Here is a 17,081-nt window from a genome sequence, read left to right as displayed (position 1 = left end):
TGTAGTAAAGTAAAACGTAAAATGGTGCTTTGGAAAATAGTCTAGAGGTTCCTCAAAAGTTTAAACATATATTTTCTATAGATCCAGCAATTAGTCTTAGGTATGTACAAAAAAGAGTTGAAAACATATGTCCACACAAAAAAGTGTACATGAATATTCATAGAATTATTATTCATAACAACCAACATGGGGAAAAACACAATTGTCCATCAGTTGATGAATGGACAAACAAAACATGGCAGATTCTTACAGTGGACTATTACAGAGTCACACAAAGGATGGAAGTACTGACACATGCTGCAACATAAATGAATCTCAAAAACATTATGCTAAGTAAAAGAAGCCGGAGGCCAGTTGTGGTGGCTAACAACTGTAATCCCAAAACTTTGGGAGTCTGACTGGGGGAACATCACTTGAGGCCAGAAACTTGAGACCAGCCTGGGCAATATAGCAAGACTCCATCTCTACAAAAAAATAAAAATTAAAAAGTAGCTGGGTGTGGTGGCACACATCTGTAGTCATAGCTACATGGAAGGCTGAGGCAGGAGAATGCCTTGAACCCAGGAATTTGAGGTTAGTGCAAGTTACAATCATACCACTGCATTCTATCCTGGGTGACAGATTGAGACTTTGCCGCTAAAAAAGTAAAAATAAAAATAAAAAATTTTAAGGGCTGGGTTCAGTGGCTCATGCTTGTAATACCAGCACTTTGGGAGGCCAAAGTGGAAGGATTGCTTGAGTCCAGGAGTTCAAGACCATTCTGGGGAACATAGTGAGATCCCATCTCTATAAAGAAAAAATAAATTATCAAAAAATTTTAAAAAGAAGCCAGACACAAAAATAAATAAGTAAAAATAAATAAACAAAAAAAGAAAAAAATGAGAAAAAAGCAAGAAAATAGAAAAAAAGAAGTCAGACACAAAGGCCATATATTGTATGATTCTCATTGTATGAAATGCTCAGAATAAGCAAATCCACAGTGACAGAAAGCGGATTAATGGTTGCCTAGGTCTGGGAAGAGGAGAGAAGTGAAGTGTTACAGACTAAATATTTGTGTCCCCTACAGAATTCAGAAGTTTAAACCCTAATTCCAATGTGATGGCAATAAGAAGTGGGTCCTTTGGGAAGTAATTTGATTATGAGGGTAGAGCCCTCACAAATGGGATTAATGTTCCTGTAAGGAGAGGCCACAGAACTAGTTAGCTTCCTTTCCTACCTTGTGAGGATACATGTGAGGAAGTCAGCAGTCTGCAGCCTGGAAGAGAGCCTTTGCCAGAATGTGACCATGCTGGCACTCTGATCTCAGACTTCCAGCCTCCAGAACTGTGAGAAATAAATTCCTGTTTTTTATAAGCCACCACTCTGTGGTACTTTGTTATAGTAGCTCAAACTGACTAAGACGTGGAGTGACTGCTCATGAGCATGGGGGTTGTTTTTGGGGTGATTAAAAGGTTCTATACATAGAAAAGGTGACACGGCAGGGCGCAGTGACTCGGGAGGCGGAGGCAGGAGAATCACTGAATCTGGGAAGCAAAGGTCAAAGTGAGCCAAGATTGCGCCACCGCACTGCAGTCTGGGCCACAGAGCAAGACTCCATCAAAAAAAAAAAAAAAAAAAAAAAAAAAAAAAGAAGACGAAGAAGAAGAAGAAAAAAAGAAAAGAAAAGAAGAAGAATAGTTGATGGTCTGTGGTGTAAGACCTAAAATTAAGGTTCAATATTCTGTGCTGCTTTGACGTCTGAAATGGGAGGGAGGCTGTGGCTCTAACGGTTCAACTGCAAGCATCCTTAGGCAAAACTGCTGCAGCAGATTTCAGGTCCCTACCAGTATGTGGAATTATTCAAACAAGCCAATCACATCCTTTCATGGAAACCAAGGGTCACTTTGCCCTCTGGATACTACAAAACCTACCTTCCACCTCACCCACTTGATCTCTCACTCTGTTCCTGAGTATAACATCTGTGTGGGCCTGTATAGCACGCTGTGTCATTCTATGGGCTTTGAGTATCTGTGATTAATAAACTGCTATCAATCTCATCTGCCCGTGACAGGTGTCATGTGTTTGGCCATCCCCATAACCCTAGGATGGGACTCTCTCCCTCACCAGTGGGTGAAGAGCAGGCAATCAAAACATGGTTGCACATCTTTGTGAATATACTAACAACTACTAAATTGTATACTCTAAAAAGGTGAATTGTATGTTATGTGTATAACTCAATAAAAAATCTTTCTTTTCTTTTCTTTTTTTGAGACAGTCATGCTCTGTCGACCAGGCTGGAGTGCAGTGGCAGGATCTTGGCTCACTGCAACCTCTTGTCTCCCAAGTTCAAGCAATTCTTGTGCCTCAGCCTCCCTAGTAGCTGGGATTACAGGCATGCACCACCACGCACTGCTAATTTTGGTATTTTATGTAGAGACAGAGTTTCGTCATGTTGGCCAGGCTGGTCTCGAATTCTTGGCCTCAAGTAATCTGCCCACTTCGGCCTCCCAAAATGCTGGGATTACAGGTGTGAGCCAGCGTACCCAGCCTGCCATGTTCATTTCTAATTCTGGGCCTTCATTTACCTGGAATTCTCAAATCTTAGCCATCCTTCAAAGCCAAATCAAGACCTAGCTATACGAAGCTTTCCTTGATCTCTTATTGCTCTGAACACCAACAGAATTTGTCATCTGTAAGACACAATTTTTTCATCTTGTTTTTTAAAACTGATTTTTTATTGGGCCAGGAACGGTGGCTCACGCCTGTAATCCCAGCACTTTGAGAGGCCGAGGCGGGCAGATCACTTGAGGCCAGGAGTTCCAGACCAGCCTGGCCAACATGGTGAAACGCCATCTCTACTAAAAACACAAAAATTAGCAAGGTGTGGTAGCGCATGTCTGTAATCACAGCTACTCAGGAGGCTGAGGCACGAGAATTGCTCGAACTTGGGAGGTGGAAGTTGCAGTGAGCCAAGATCGCACCACTGCACTCCAGCCTGGGTGGCAGAGTCAGACTCTGTCTCAAAAAAAAAAAAAAGAAAAAATTAGCTAGATGTTGTGGCTGGTGCCTGTAATCCCAGCTACCAGGAAGGCTGAGGCAGGAGAATTGCTTGAACCCAGGAGGTGGAAGTTGCAGTGAGCCGAGGTCGGGCCACTTCACTCCAGCCTAGGCAACAGAGTGAGACCTTGCCTAAAAAAAAAAAGAAAAGAAAAGAAATGGACACGGCAGATTTGATGCACAGTATGGAAACTGATCTGACTAAATTGCATGATTGCTTTAGGGGTTATCAGAGAATAAGACTGGCTAGGTAGGTGGAGGAAAAATTAAGGCAGAGCTTGAAAGACAGCAGAGAAGTTTGGTCTTCATCCTGTAAATCCAGATTTTTATCAGAGAATTGACATGATACAGATACAAGAGAGGCAGTATATAACCTAGTAATTAAAAAGCATAAGTTCTAGAGTAAGACAGACCTAGAACTCAATTGTGGCTCAGACTATTTTCATCATGACTACTGTACCTTTACTATTTCACAGGTTTGAAGCTATTATCTTTGAATCCTGGTATGGCAAGGCATCACTGTCACTTTCTCTCATTGACTGTGCTAGCATTCTCCCACTTCCTACTTGTTCTAACTATTCTTTTACTTATTTATTTTTTAAATCCAGGACTGATTGAGCAACCAGGCCCCAGAAAAGCTTGCTAGCATAATCTTCAGTTACATTTAAAATACTTGGAAATTTTCATTGTTTTCAAATAGTTCGACTTGAACTAAGCTAAAATTTACCTTCCATTGGTTTTCTAGGAAATAATGTAAACAAAACTATATGGTGCCTCAACATATTAAGAAATTGACTTTGTGAAGACTTTAGCATGTATAGTGTTTTAATGTAAAAGGTAGGGCTACATATAAAGAGCTCTTTATTTTTTATTTTTTTGAGACAGAGTCTAGCTCTGTCACCCAGGCTGGAGTGCAGTGGCGTAATCTGGGCTCACAGAAACCTCCGGCTTCCTGGGTTCAAGTAATTTTCTTGTCTCAGCCTCCTGGGTAGCTGGGACAACAGGTGCAGGTCACCATGCCTGGCTAATTTTTATATTTTTTAAGTAGAGACGGGGTTTCACCACGTTGGCAGGCTGGTCTCAAACTCCTGAGCACAAGTGATCCGCCCACCTTGGCCTCCCAAAGTGCTGGGATTACAGGCTGAGCCAGTGTGCCCAGCCCAAATAGCTCTTCATTAAAGGAAGCCTAGCAATAAACCTTTTCAGAAAGCCTATGTTAATTAAATATAAAATGTTAGCAACTATATTACTAAAACTGCATGAAGTTATAAAAATGCATTTTAATTGTATTTTATATAATTATGATGTATAAGGCAGCTTTTGCTGCTGCTTCTTCCTCTTCTACTTCTCCTTCCTCTTCTTGTTCTTCCTCTTCTTCTTCCCCTCCCCCTACTACTTTTCCTGCCCCTCCTGTCTATGACCTTGTTAGCTATTTGTATGTTTCAGGAATATCTGTCAATCATCTGCAGGATGCATGGAAGTGGGCAGATACAGAGATTCTGTTATAGGAATCCAAGAGTAACGTTAAAAGACGCTATGGATTCTATACATTCTAGCGCACCAAAGCTGGCTTGCTTGGCATAGCTTTTACAGGTTTTACTTAGGACTGAGGCACTAAATTTGCCTCCCACTAACAGGACTGGAACAGAGGTATAACGAAACTAGTGAAAACTATGAGACATAAGATGTTCCACACTCCCTCGAGTGCAGACAAGCAGCTGAAGACTGACCCCTGTCCCAATAAAGGAGCCAGAATGAAAACATAGGAAGAAATGGGCAAAGACCCAGAAGAAGTTAGTGTTAAGAGAAACCAGGTAAAGCCTATTAGATATTATAGTGAGATCAGGAGAATGAAAACTGAAAAGGTTATTTGAATTGAAGAATTAGGCCATTGCCTTACAGCAATGTTGTGGGCGGATAGAATCTAGATTGGAAGAGATCAATGAGTAACAAAAGGGAACTTTGGAGAAATTTGGCAGGAAAGGAAAAGATAGACTAGCAGTTTGTGGGAGAGAGTGGTATTAGGTTTTCTGTTTGGTTTTTGTATTTTATTTTTACTTTTCCTTTTGTTTTTGAATTTTTAAAGATCTTCATACTTGAATGAGTTTCAGGCCAAGGGAGAAGAGTCAGTACTAAATATTTAAGGCAGGAAATCATTTCAGTACAAATAATAGAAGAGATGGGGTCAAGAGAGCACAGGTTAACACTGGTATTGAGGACAGACACATGCTTTAAAGATAGGAGTAACGGGGTAATTATGATGATGGTGATAATGATGATGATGATGCTGATAATGATGAGGCTGATAGTGAAGATGTATTGAAGAAACTGTTCTAAGAGCTGTACATGGATTATTTTATTTAATCCTTACACTGATACTTTGAGAATGAGAAAACTGAGACAAAGTGAGGGGTAAATTGTTCAATATTACACAGCTAGTAAACATAAATGCAGGAATTAAATCAAGGCAGGAATTAAATTAAGGAGGTTTGACCTCAGACCTCCACTACTAAGAGAAATACAAACAAGATACAAATAGATTTTGAATTGTGGAATTCATGAGGACAAAGTGAGACAGACAGGAATTGTATGCAAAACTTGAGGAGAGTGGAAGAAATTTGGAACAGCTACTTGTAGTCAATAGGGGAGGAATGGAAAGACTGCAATGTAGAGAACATAACTGAGGTGGAGAGCATAAATAAATAATAGAACCTGACCTTTACCTGTTTGCAACTTTCCCTAGCAGGGTCCCAGGAGCAGAGGTAGAATTTGATGTTGGGGGTTAGGGAAGTCAAGGGCAAGGGATTCTAAACCCGTTACTAAGTGCATTATTAAAACATTCGCTGGAGTGATGTTAGTGAAAATAGCAAAGAAAGGAACTCCAAATTTCCACTTCTCCATTAAAACAATGAAAAATTGACAAAAACAGTCAGACTCAACGGTTTCAGAACTCTGGAAATTAACCAAAGTCTTGCAACAACCTGGGAAGCACATATTCAAAAAAAGTGGCTGAATCTTACAAGAGTGAGCTTTGTGATATTTTAATGTGTCCCATTCCACTCCCTCCTCCCTAGCTCAGCAGTAGCTTTGAAAATAAAAAGTTACATTCCCAGTACTGAGGGGAGCAGAGAAGAACTCATTCTCCCCAAATTGTCATTATTTGATTTGTTCACAGGCTCCCTGGACGACTGGTTTGAAAGGCGTGCCTTTATCAGGAACACAGTGCTAACAGCTTTTCCCCAGGGGGGATTTCTCAAAAACATTCAGAGGCAATTGTTTCATTTTTCTTTTTTTTCTTTTTTTTTTTTTTTTTTTTTTGAGATGGAGTCTCACTCTTGTTGCCCAGGCTGGGGTGCAATGGTGCAATCTCAGCTCACTGCAACCTCTGCCTCCTGGTTTCAAGCGATTCTCCTGCCTCAACCTCCCAAGTAGCTGGGATTACAGGTACCTGCCCCCACGCCCGGCTAATGTTTTTTTTGTTTTTTTTTTTTTTAATTTTTTGTATTTTTAGTAGGGACAGGGTTTCACCATGTTGGCCAGGCTGGTCTCAAACTCCTGACCTCAGGTGATCCGCCCCCCTCGGCTTCCCAAAGTGCTGGGGTTACAGGCGTGAGCCACTGTGCCCGGCCCAGAGGCAAGTGTTTCAATGGCATGGATGTCTTAGGTATCTGATGAAGCGTTTATATGCAAAATTTATAAGGAACTCAACTCAATAGCAAAAGAACAAATAACCTGATTAACAAACGTGCAAAGGATCCAAATAGACATTTTTCCAAAGAAAACATACAAATGGCCAACAGGTATATGAAAAGGTGCTCAACATCACCAGTCATCAGGTTACTGCATGTTGAAACCACAATGAGCTATCACCTTACACCTGTTAGAATGACTATTATCAAAAAGACAAGCAATAATAAGTGTTAGTGAGGGTTTGCAGAAAAGGGAACTCTTGCACACTGTTGATGGGAATGTAACTTGGTGTAGCCACTATAGAAAACAATATGGAGATTCCCCCCAAAAATAAAAATAGAATTACCATATGATCTATCAATCCCACCTCTAAGCATATATACAAAGGAAAGAAAATCAGTATCTCAAAAAATATCTGCACCCACATGTTCATTGCAGCATTATTTACAATAGGCAAGATATAGAAACAACCTAAGGGTCCCTTGATGGATGAATGGATAAAGAAAACGTGGTATATAGTGAAATATATTTAGCTATAAAAAAGACACATTCATTGAAGCAGAGAGTAGAACGGTAGTTGCCAGGGACTGGGGAGTGGGAAAAATGGGGAGATGTTCACTGAAGGGTACAAACTTTCAGTAAAAAGATGAATAAATTCTGAAATGTAACAGACAGCATCATGATTATAGTTAATACTGCATTGTTTCCTTGAAATTTACAAAGAGAGTATATTTCTCTTTGTGTCTTCACCACATACACACATATACACAATGGTAACTATACTGATTGATGTGTTAAATAATTTGTGATAATCATTTCACAACACATACATGTATCAAATCATACTGTACACCTTGAATACATACAATTTTTATTTGTCAATTATACCTCAATAAAGCTGGAAAAAAGAAAAAAAAAAGCAGAGAAAATGAATGAAACCAAATTTTGGTATTTGAAAAGATCACCAAAACTGAGAAACCTTTAGCTAGACTGACCAATAAAAAAACAAACAAACCAGAAAAAAAACCAGATGACTAAAATCAGAATAAAAGAAGACACATTACCATCAACCTATATAGAAATAAAAAGTATTATATGGGAATAGTATGAACAATTGGATACTCTAGACAACATAGACAAATTCCTAGAAACACAAGACAGACCCAAGAAGAAATAGAAAATCTTTATAGACTTGGAACAAGTAAAGATATTGAGCTAATAATAAAAATTTTCCCACGAAAAAAAAAACCTTCAAGACCAGACAGCTTCAAGAGCGAATTCTACCAAGTGTTTAAACAAAAATTAACACCTATCCTTCTCAAACTCTTCTAAACAACAGAAAAGAAGGAGCACTTCCTAACACATTTTTATGAGGTAAGTATTATCCTGAAACTAAACCCGTATGCATCACAAAAATAAAACCAAAGACCAATATCCTTTATGATTATTAAAGCAAAACACTAAACAAAATGTAATACTAGCAAATGAATCAGGTAACATATAAACAGAATTATATAATAATATGATGACCAAGTGGGATTTATCCCAGGAATATAAAGTTGACTTAAACACTCAGCAATCTACGAATAGAAGTGAAATTCCCCAACCTGATAAAGAGCATGTATGAAAAACTCATAGCTCACCTCATACTCAATGGCAAAAGACTGGAAGCTTTACCACAGGGATCAGTAACAACACAAGGATGTCTGCTCTCAATACGTCTATTCAACATTGTTCTGAAAGTTCTAACGAGAGCATTTAGTCAAGATAAATAAATAAAAGTCATTCAAATTACAAAAAGTAAAATTATCTTTGCAGACAACATGATTTTTTTTTTTTTTTTGAGACAGGGTCTCACATTGTCACCCAGGCTGGAGTGCAGTGGCGCAATCTCAGCCCACTGCAGCCTAGGCCTCCCTGGTTCAAGCCATCCTCCTACCTCAGCCTCCCCAGTAGCTGGGAACACAGGCGCTGGCCACCATGTCTGATTAATTTTTGTATTTTTAGTAGAGTTGGCCAGGCTGAAACTCCTGACTTCAGGTGACCCGCCTGCCTTGGCCAAGTGCTGGGATTACAGGCATGAGCCACTGAGCCCTGCTGACACAATCTTATATATAGAAAATCTTTTTTAAAAATTTAGGGCTAATAGGCCGGGCATGGTGGCTCATGCTGGTAATCCCAGCACTTTGGGAGGCCGAGGCAGGTGGATTACTTGAGGTCAGGAGTTTGAGACCCTCCTGGCCAACATGGCTAAGCCTCGTCTCTACAAAAAATACAAAAATTAGCCGGGCATGGTGGCGGTCGCCTGTAGAGCCAGCTACTTGGGAGGCTGAGGCAGGAGAATCTCTTGAACCCGGGAGGTGGAGGTTGCAGTGAGCTGAGATCAAGTCACTGCATTCCACCCTGGGTGACAGAGCGAGACTCCATTTCAAAAAAAAGAAAAAAGAAAATTGGGGCTAATAAATGGATTAAGCAAAGATGCAGGATACAAGGGCAACATACAAAAATCATCATTTATATTTATATACACTAACAATGAACAATCTGAAAAGTAAATATTAAAAAATTATCACTAAGATAGCCATGCTGCAGGCAGAGCTCATTGGCTCACACCTGTAATCCCAGCATTTTAGGAGGCTGAGGCTTGCCGACCACTGGAGGTCAGGAGTCAAAACCAGCCGGGTCAACATGGCGAAACCTCGTCTCCATTAAAAAAATTAAAAAAATAAAAAAACAAATTAGCCAGACATGGTGGCCCGGGGCGCCTGTAGTCCCGGCTACTTGGGAGGCTGAGGTCGGATAATCTCTTGAACTCAGGAGGTGGAGGTCGCAGTGAGCAGAAATCGAGCCACTGCACTCCAACCTGGGTGACGAAAGGAAGGAAGGAAGGAAGGAAGGAAGGAAGGAAGGAAGGAAGGAAGGAAGGAAGGAAGGAAGAAAGAAAGAAAGAAAGAAAGAAAGAAAGAAAGAAAGAAAGAAAGAAAGAAAGAAAGAAAGAAAGAAAGAAAGAAAAGGAAAGAAAAGGAAAGAAGAAGGAAGGAAGGAAGGAAGGAAGGAAGGAAGGAAGGAAGGAAGGAAGGAAGGAAGGAAGGAAGGAAGAGAAAGGAAAGGAAGGAAGGAAAAAATAGCCAGGCATGGTGGAGGACTAGCATTTCTCAATTTCAAAACGTACTACAAACCACACTTAATCAAAACCATGTGGTACTGGCATAAGGATAGACATATAGATCAATGGAATAGAATTGAGAGTCGGAAACCCATACATCTAAGGTCAATTGATTTTCAAAGAGGTGTCAAGAGTATGCAATTGGAAAAGAATAGTCTCTTCCAAAAATGGTCCTGGAATACTTGGATATTCACATGCAAAAGAATGAAGCTGGGCCTTACCTCACGCCATATACAAAAATTAACTCAAAATGAACCAAAGACCTAAATATAAGAGCTAAAATTGTAAGCCTCTTAGAAATAAATATAGAGGGCGGGTCGTGCGCTCGGTGGCGCGTTGTGCGCGTGTGCGGAATGCCCTGCTGCCCCCAGCTGGAGGGGAACCAGTCTGCTCCAGGTGGCAAGCTGCGTGAGCAAGCAAGCCAACATGGACCGCGACTCGTACCAGCACTATTTCTACGACTATGACGGCGGGGAGGATTTCTACCGCTCCACGACGCCCAGCGAGGACATCTGGAAGAAATTCGAGTTGGTGCCGCCGCCCTGGGACTTGGGTCCCGCCGCCGGGAACCCAGCCCTTGGCTTTGGTCCCCTGGAACCGTGGCCGGTAGGGTGCGCTGAGAACGAGACGGAATCCCAGGACTACTGGAAAGCTTGGGACCCGAACTACGCCTCCCTCATCCGCCGTGACTGCATGTGGAGCGGCTTCTCCGCCCAGGAGCCACTGGAGAGAGCGGCGAGTGACCTGCTTGCAGTTGGCGCGCCCTCGGGGTACTCGCCCAAGGAGTTCGCCACCCCCGACTACACTCCTGAGCTCGAAGCCAGCAACCTAGCGCCTATCTTCCCCTGTTTGCTGGGCGAGCCCAAGATCCAGGCCTGCTCCAGGTCTGAGAGCCCAAGCGACTCCGAGGGCGAAGAAACCGACGTGACAGTAAAGAAGAGGCAGTCTTTGAGTATGCGGAAGCCGGTCACCATCGCGGTGCGTGCAGACCTTCTGGATCCCCGCATGAATCTCTTCCACATCTCCATCCACCAGCAACAGCACAACTATGCTGCCCCTTTTCCTCCAGAAAGCTGCTTCCAAGAAGGGGCTCCAAAGAGGATTCCCCCAAAAGAAGCTCTAGAGAGAGAAGCTCCAGGGGGAAAGGATGATAAGGAAGATAAAGAGATTGTGAGCCTCCCACCTGTAGCAAGTGAGGCTGCCCAGTCCTGCCAGCCCAAACCCATCCGTTATGATACTGAGAATGGGACCAAGAGGAAGTATCACAGCTCCCTGGAGCGCAAGAGGCGGAATGATCAACGTTCGCGGTTCTTGGCCCTGAGGGACGAGGTACCCGCGCTGGCCAGGTGCTCTAGGGTTTCCAAAGTAATGATCCTAGTCAAGGCCACGGAATACTTACAAGAACTAGTGGAGGCCGAGGAGAAGATGGCTACGGAGAAAAGGCAGCTCGAATGCCAGCGTCGGCAATTGCAGAAAAGAATTGAGTACCTCAGTAGCTACTGACCAAAAAGCCTGACCGTTCGGTCTTAAAAAGACACAAGTTTGCTTTTTGATCTCCCTCTCCCCTTCAGTAACTTGTACATTTTTGTTACAGCAGGACACTCTGGACAGCAGATTGAAGAATGCATTGCAGCCAGTGCACAAACAATATAAAGGCTTGCATTCTTGGAAACCTTGAAACCCAGCTCTCTCTCTCTTCCCTGACTCATGGGAGTGCCTTGTGTTTTCTGGCACCTTTAGCTTCTCAGCAGGCAGCTTACTGAGGAGCCTTGGGGCCTTCCTGGCTCACTATCTCAAAAGAAAAGACTGACAGATGCTATGCAACACGTGGTGGATGTTGTTGGGGGCTCCAGCCTGGAAGAAATCTCACACTCTACATGAACTTTAGGCTAGGAAAGGATGTCTCTGGGGTAATGCAAGGACAGCTGGGTGTGGACGCTCTCCCTGTGGCTCCATTTTTTCCCAGGAGACACACAAGCTGTCTTGGGTGAAAACAAGCTCAGAGACTTTATGAACGTGGACCATTACCTCACTGTCAGACACTACAGTAGCTGAGGAGTTGGAAACCTTACATATATGTATAAATGTATATATGTATATACGTATATATTATGATGTTGGCTGACCCCCTTCCTCCCACTCTCAATGCTGTGACTGAGAACATTTAAGAGAGCTTTGCCTGTAAGTAATTTGTCTTAAAGCCCTCTGGGCTCTCTTCTCTGAGGGAGGGAACTTCGAGTCCTCACAAGGGACCTTGTCTCATTCTGCCTCTGTTATGCAATGGGTTCTACAGCACCCTTTCCCGCAGGTTAGAAATATTTCCCTAAGTCACAGAGAAATGGGTCTTAGCCTGGGGCCTGGGGAAAGTTCGGAGTCCTGGTTCATGAACTTGATCCCTGCTCAGGTGTTTTCTGAGGGGCCCTTGAGGCCCAATCTTTTCTCAAGGCAGGTGTGAGGCACCTTAGAAGGGAGAACTGTAACACTTCCTCTTTCGCACCTGCCTCTCATCTCAATCCTTGACTGATGAATTTGAAGTTCTACTAGAACCATGAAAACTTGTTCCTTTCATGCATCTCCAAGGAGCTTGCTGGCTCTGCAGCCACCCTTGGGCCCTCACACCAGCCTGCAATGAGTCAGATGTCCTTCGCAGAGTCAGGGCCTTTCTGAAGTTTTCTGGAGAGTTGTTGGGACTCATCTAGTGCTCCACAACGTGGACTTGCCTCCTTGTGTGTTTAAAATGAGCCTCTGGGAGCTCTGCTTAGTCAACCATGATGGATTTTTTCTTTTTTCTTTTTTTTTTTTTTTGAGATGCAGCCTCGCTCTTGTTGCCCAGGCTGGAGTGCAGTGGCATGATCTCGGCTCACTGCAACCTCTGCCTCCCGGGTTCAAGCGATTCTCCTGCCTGAGCCTTCCGAGTAGCTGGGATTACAAGTGCCTGCCACCATGCCTGGCTAATTTCTGTATTTTTAGTAGAGACGGGGTTTCACCATGTTGGCCAGGCTGGTCTTGCCCTCCTGACCTCAGGTGATCTGCCTGCTTCCATGATAGATTTTGCCCCAGCTGGACTCTGCAACTCCACGTGGAATCCAGGTGCAGCCTCCAGTCTGGGAAAGTCACCCAACCCCGCAGTTGTCATGTGGGTAACCTCTGGAACCCCTAAGTCTGTCCTGTGAGAAGGACCAGCCCCTCCAGAACTCTGCCTAGGACAGCAGGTGCCTACTTGGAAGTTGGGAGGATGGGGAGTGATAAGTATTATATGTGGCTCTGGAACACCAGCTGCTACTTCCAAATCTATTGTCCATAATGGTTTCTTTCTGAGGTTGCTTCTTGCCCTCAGAGAACTCCAGGGGATGTTTGGAAATAGCCTCTTCACCCTTCTGGAGCATGGTTTATAAGAGCCAGCTGACTTTTGAGACTGTTTATGGAGAACAGGTAGATTGTAGGTTACTGATGTTTCACCTGAATAGCTTGTATTTTATAAGCTGCTGTTTGGTATTATACTGGGGGAGAGTATCCTTTTATATTGTTTTTTGGGTTTTTGTTTGTTTGTTTGTTTGTTTGTTTTGAGATGGAGTCTGGGTCTGTCGCCAGGCCAGAGTGCAGTGGTGCGATCTTGGCTCACTGCAACCTCCGCCTCCCTGGTTCAAGCGATTCTCCTGCCTCAGCCTCCTGAGTACCTGGGATTACAGCCATGCACCACCACACCCAGCTAATTTTTTTTTTTTTTTTTTAGTAGAGGCGGGATTTCACCATGTTGGCCAGGATGGTCTCAATCTCCTGACCTCGCGATCCGCCTGCCTTGGCCTCCCAAAGTGTAAATTGTATTTTTGTATGCCTTTTGCAAAGTGGTGTTAACTCTTTTTGCACAAGAAAATAAAATAAAAAAAACACCTCTTGGGTAATTCTGTTAAAAGGGTCTGAATAGCTTGTGTTTTATAAGCTGCTGTTTGGTATTACACTGAGGGGGAGTATTTTTTACATTGTATTTTTGTATGCCTTTGGCAAAGTGGAGTTAACTCTTTTTGTACAAGAAAAAAATACTCTTCGGTAATTCTGTTAAAAGGGTCTAAATAACTTGTGTTTTATCAGCTGCTGTTTGGTATACTGGGGGGTAGTATTTTTTATATTGTATTTTTGTGTGCCATTTGCAAAGCAGTGTTAACTCTTTTTGTTCAAGAAAAAAAAACTCTTGGGTAATTCTGTTAAAAGGGTCTGATTTATTTTGAAAAGCAAGTTTACCTGAAATTTTGTATTTAGTTGTGATTACTGATTACCTGATTGTAAAATGTTGCCTTCTGGGACATCTTCTAATAAAAGTTTTCTCAAACATGTTTTTTTTAAAAAAAGAAGTAAACGTCTTTATTACCTTGAATGTGGTAATGGATTTTTTTTTTTTTTTTTTTCCGATACGGTCGTATTCTGTTTCCCAGGCTGGAGTGCTATGGCACAATCTCGGCTCACTGCAACCTCTACCTCCCAGGCTCAAGTGATCCCCCAACCTCAGCCTCCCAAGTAGCTGGGACCACAGGCTCGAGCCACCACGCATGGCTAATTTTTGTACTTTTGGTAGAGACAGGGCTTCACCATGTTGCCCAGGCTAGTCTCAAACTCCTAAGCTCAAGTGATCTGCCCACCTTGGCCTTTCAAAGTGCTGGGATTACAGGCATGACCCACCACCCCTGGCCTAGTAATGGATTCTTAATAGACATGACAAAACCACAAACAACGAAAGAAAAAAATACATAAATTCAACTTCGACAAAATTAAAACTTTTTTTTTTTTTTGAGACAGAGTCACTCTTGTTGCCCAGACTGGAGTGCAGTGGTGTAATTTTCGCTCACTGCAACTTTCTGCCTCCCAGGTTCAAGTGATTCTCATGCCTCAGCCTCCCAAGTAGTTTGGATTACAGGCGCCTGCCACCACACCCAGCTAATTTTTGTATTTTTAGTAGAGATGGGGTTTTGCCATGTTGGCCAGGCTGGTCTCGAATTACTGACCTCAGGTGATCTGCCACCTCGGCCTCCCAAAGTGCTGAGATTACAGGTGTAAGCCACCATGCCCGGCCCAAAATTAAAACCATTAATCACAAAGATACGTCAAGGAAGTTAAAAGACAACTTACAGAATGAGAGAAAATATTTGCAAATCATATATCTGATAAAGGTCTAGTATACATATTATTTAAAGAACTTGTACAACTTAACAACAAGAAAGACAAACTGATTTTAAAATGGGCAAAAGACTTTAATAAACATTTACCCAAAGGAGATATACAAATGACCAACAAGCACATGAAAAGAAGTTCAACATCATTAGTCATTAGGGAAATATAATTCAAAACCATAATGATGTAAAACCTAACACACACTAAGATGGCTATAATTAAGAAAAAAAACCCAGAATATAGCAAGTGTTGGCAAAGATGTGGAAACTGGAACTGTCATAAATTGCTAGTGAGAAGGTAAAATGATGCAATTGTGGAAAACAATTTTGCAGTTTCTCAAAAAGTTAGACATACAATTACCATATGACCAAGCAACTGCACTCCTAGGGAAATAAAAACATAAGTCCACACAAAAATTGCACATAAACGTTTATAGCAACATTATTCATGATAACAGGAAAAGTGAAAACATCCAATTATCCATCAATGGATGAATGCATAAATGAAATGGAACATAACAGGATTTGGGTCTGTGTGTCTACCCAAATCTCATGTCAAACTGTAATCCCCAATATTGGAAGTGGGGCCTGGTGGGAGGTGATTGGATCATGGGAAAGGATTTCTCCTGTGGTATAGTTCTTGTAAGTGAATTATCACAAGATTTGGTGGTTTAAAAGTGTGCAGCACCTCCCCCCACTTTCTCCTGCTCTGGCCATGTGAAGATATACCTGCTTCCCCTTCACCTTCTGCCACAATTTTGAGTTTCCTGAGGTCTCCCCAGCCATGCTTCCTGTACAGCCTGCAGAAATCGTGAACCAGTTGAACCTCTTTTCTTTATAAATTACCCAGTCTCAGGTATTTCTTTATAGCAGTGCAAGAATGGACTAATACAGAAAATTGGTACTGGGAAGTGGGCATTGCTATAAAGATACCAGAAAATGTGGAAGCAACTTTGGAACTGCGTAATGGGCAGAGGTTGGAAGAGTGTGGAGGGCTCAGAAGAAGACAGGAAGATGAGGGAAAGTTTGGAACTTCCTACAGACTTGTTGAATGGTTTTAATCAAAATGCTGATAGTGATGTGGACAGGTGTTACCAGAAAGGGGTCCTGATCCAATCTCCAAGAGAGGGTTCTTGGATCTTGTGTAAGAAAGAATTCGAGGCAAATCCATCAAGTGAAAACAAGTTTATTTAGAAAGTAAAGGAATAAAAGAATGGCTACACCATAGGCGAAAAGAGGGATGTAAGTTCTCACTTTGGGCCGGGGTTTCAGGCTTTTTGGATTGAGGGTGGGGCTTCGCCAGGGACCTGCCCCTGTCTTCCAAGAATTTCTCTGCCTCCTGCCTTTATCATTGTATCATAATGAGCAGTGAGAACGACCAGAGGCTGCTTTCGTCACCATCTTGGTTTTGGTGAGATTTGGCCGGCTTCTTTCCCGCACGCTTTATCGGCAAGGTCTTTGTAACCTGTATCTTGTGCTGACCTCCTATCTCATCCTGTGACTTAGAATGTCTAACCTACTGGGAATGCAGTTCAGTAGGCCTTATCCTTATTTTACACAGCCCCTATTCAAGATGGAGTCACTGTGGTTTAAACGCCTCTGACATATTTCCTCCTTCCCTTTTACAAGGGAACCCTTAATCCTAACAGTTGTAGAGGGGAGAAGATCCATCTTCTGTAAGTACTTCAGGCTGAATGAGCCAACGATATTCCAGCCTAACTGTTAGGGTCTCTTGTATTCAGGATAGAGAGGAGCTCAGTCAGAAAGTGTAGGTATGGCGAGGGCCATTCATAACTCTGAGTTCAGACAAAAGGTGATATCTGGAAGATTAGTAAGTGTTCAGTTTAAGAAAACATTCAATAAGCTTATCCTGCATTCCTACAGAAAGAATAAAACTGCAATATATTCCACAACAGTAAAACAAAATAAGTTAAATTATCCCAAGTAAACTAAATAAGAAGGCTTTCCATGAACTGGGCAATTGTTGGAACCACGCTGATACAGGGTTGCTTGCCAATTACAATGAG

At 42.4% G+C, this 17,081-nt stretch overlaps 2 protein-coding genes across 2 annotated transcripts in view; one reads left to right on the top strand and one right to left on the bottom strand.

The window, feature by feature from the left end:
- Positions 1–11,359, bottom strand: part of LOC105490443 (nucleoporin 62 C-terminal like) — a 136,038-nt gene extending 124,679 nt beyond the window's left edge. The window contains exon 1 of the mRNA XM_071088460.1: positions 11,292–11,359. The gene's annotated coding sequence lies outside the window, so the exon portion shown is untranslated. The remainder of the gene's footprint in view (positions 1–11,291) is intronic.
- Positions 10,284–14,241, top strand: LOC105490440 (putative myc-like protein MYCLP1). The gene has a single exon (XM_011756054.3). The coding sequence runs from the start codon at positions 10,319–10,321 to the stop codon at positions 11,393–11,395; it is 1,077 nt and encodes a 358-aa protein (XP_011754356.1). The 5' UTR covers positions 10,284–10,318; the 3' UTR covers positions 11,396–14,241.
- The last annotated feature ends 2,840 nt before the right edge of the window (positions 14,242–17,081 follow it).

Source organism: Macaca nemestrina, chromosome X, assembly GCF_043159975.1.
Source record: "Macaca nemestrina isolate mMacNem1 chromosome X, mMacNem.hap1, whole genome shotgun sequence".
Classification (NCBI taxonomy): Eukaryota; Metazoa; Chordata; class Mammalia; order Primates; family Cercopithecidae; genus Macaca; species Macaca nemestrina.
Note: the sequence above shows the minus strand (reverse complement) of the source record. Positions and strands in the feature narration are given on the sequence as shown.

Bases quoted from the DNA above. Each gene is read 5' to 3' on its own strand.
- LOC105490440 (XM_011756054.3), top strand. From the start codon at position 10,319: ATGGACCGCGACTCGTACCAGCACTATTTCTACGACTATGACGGCGGG.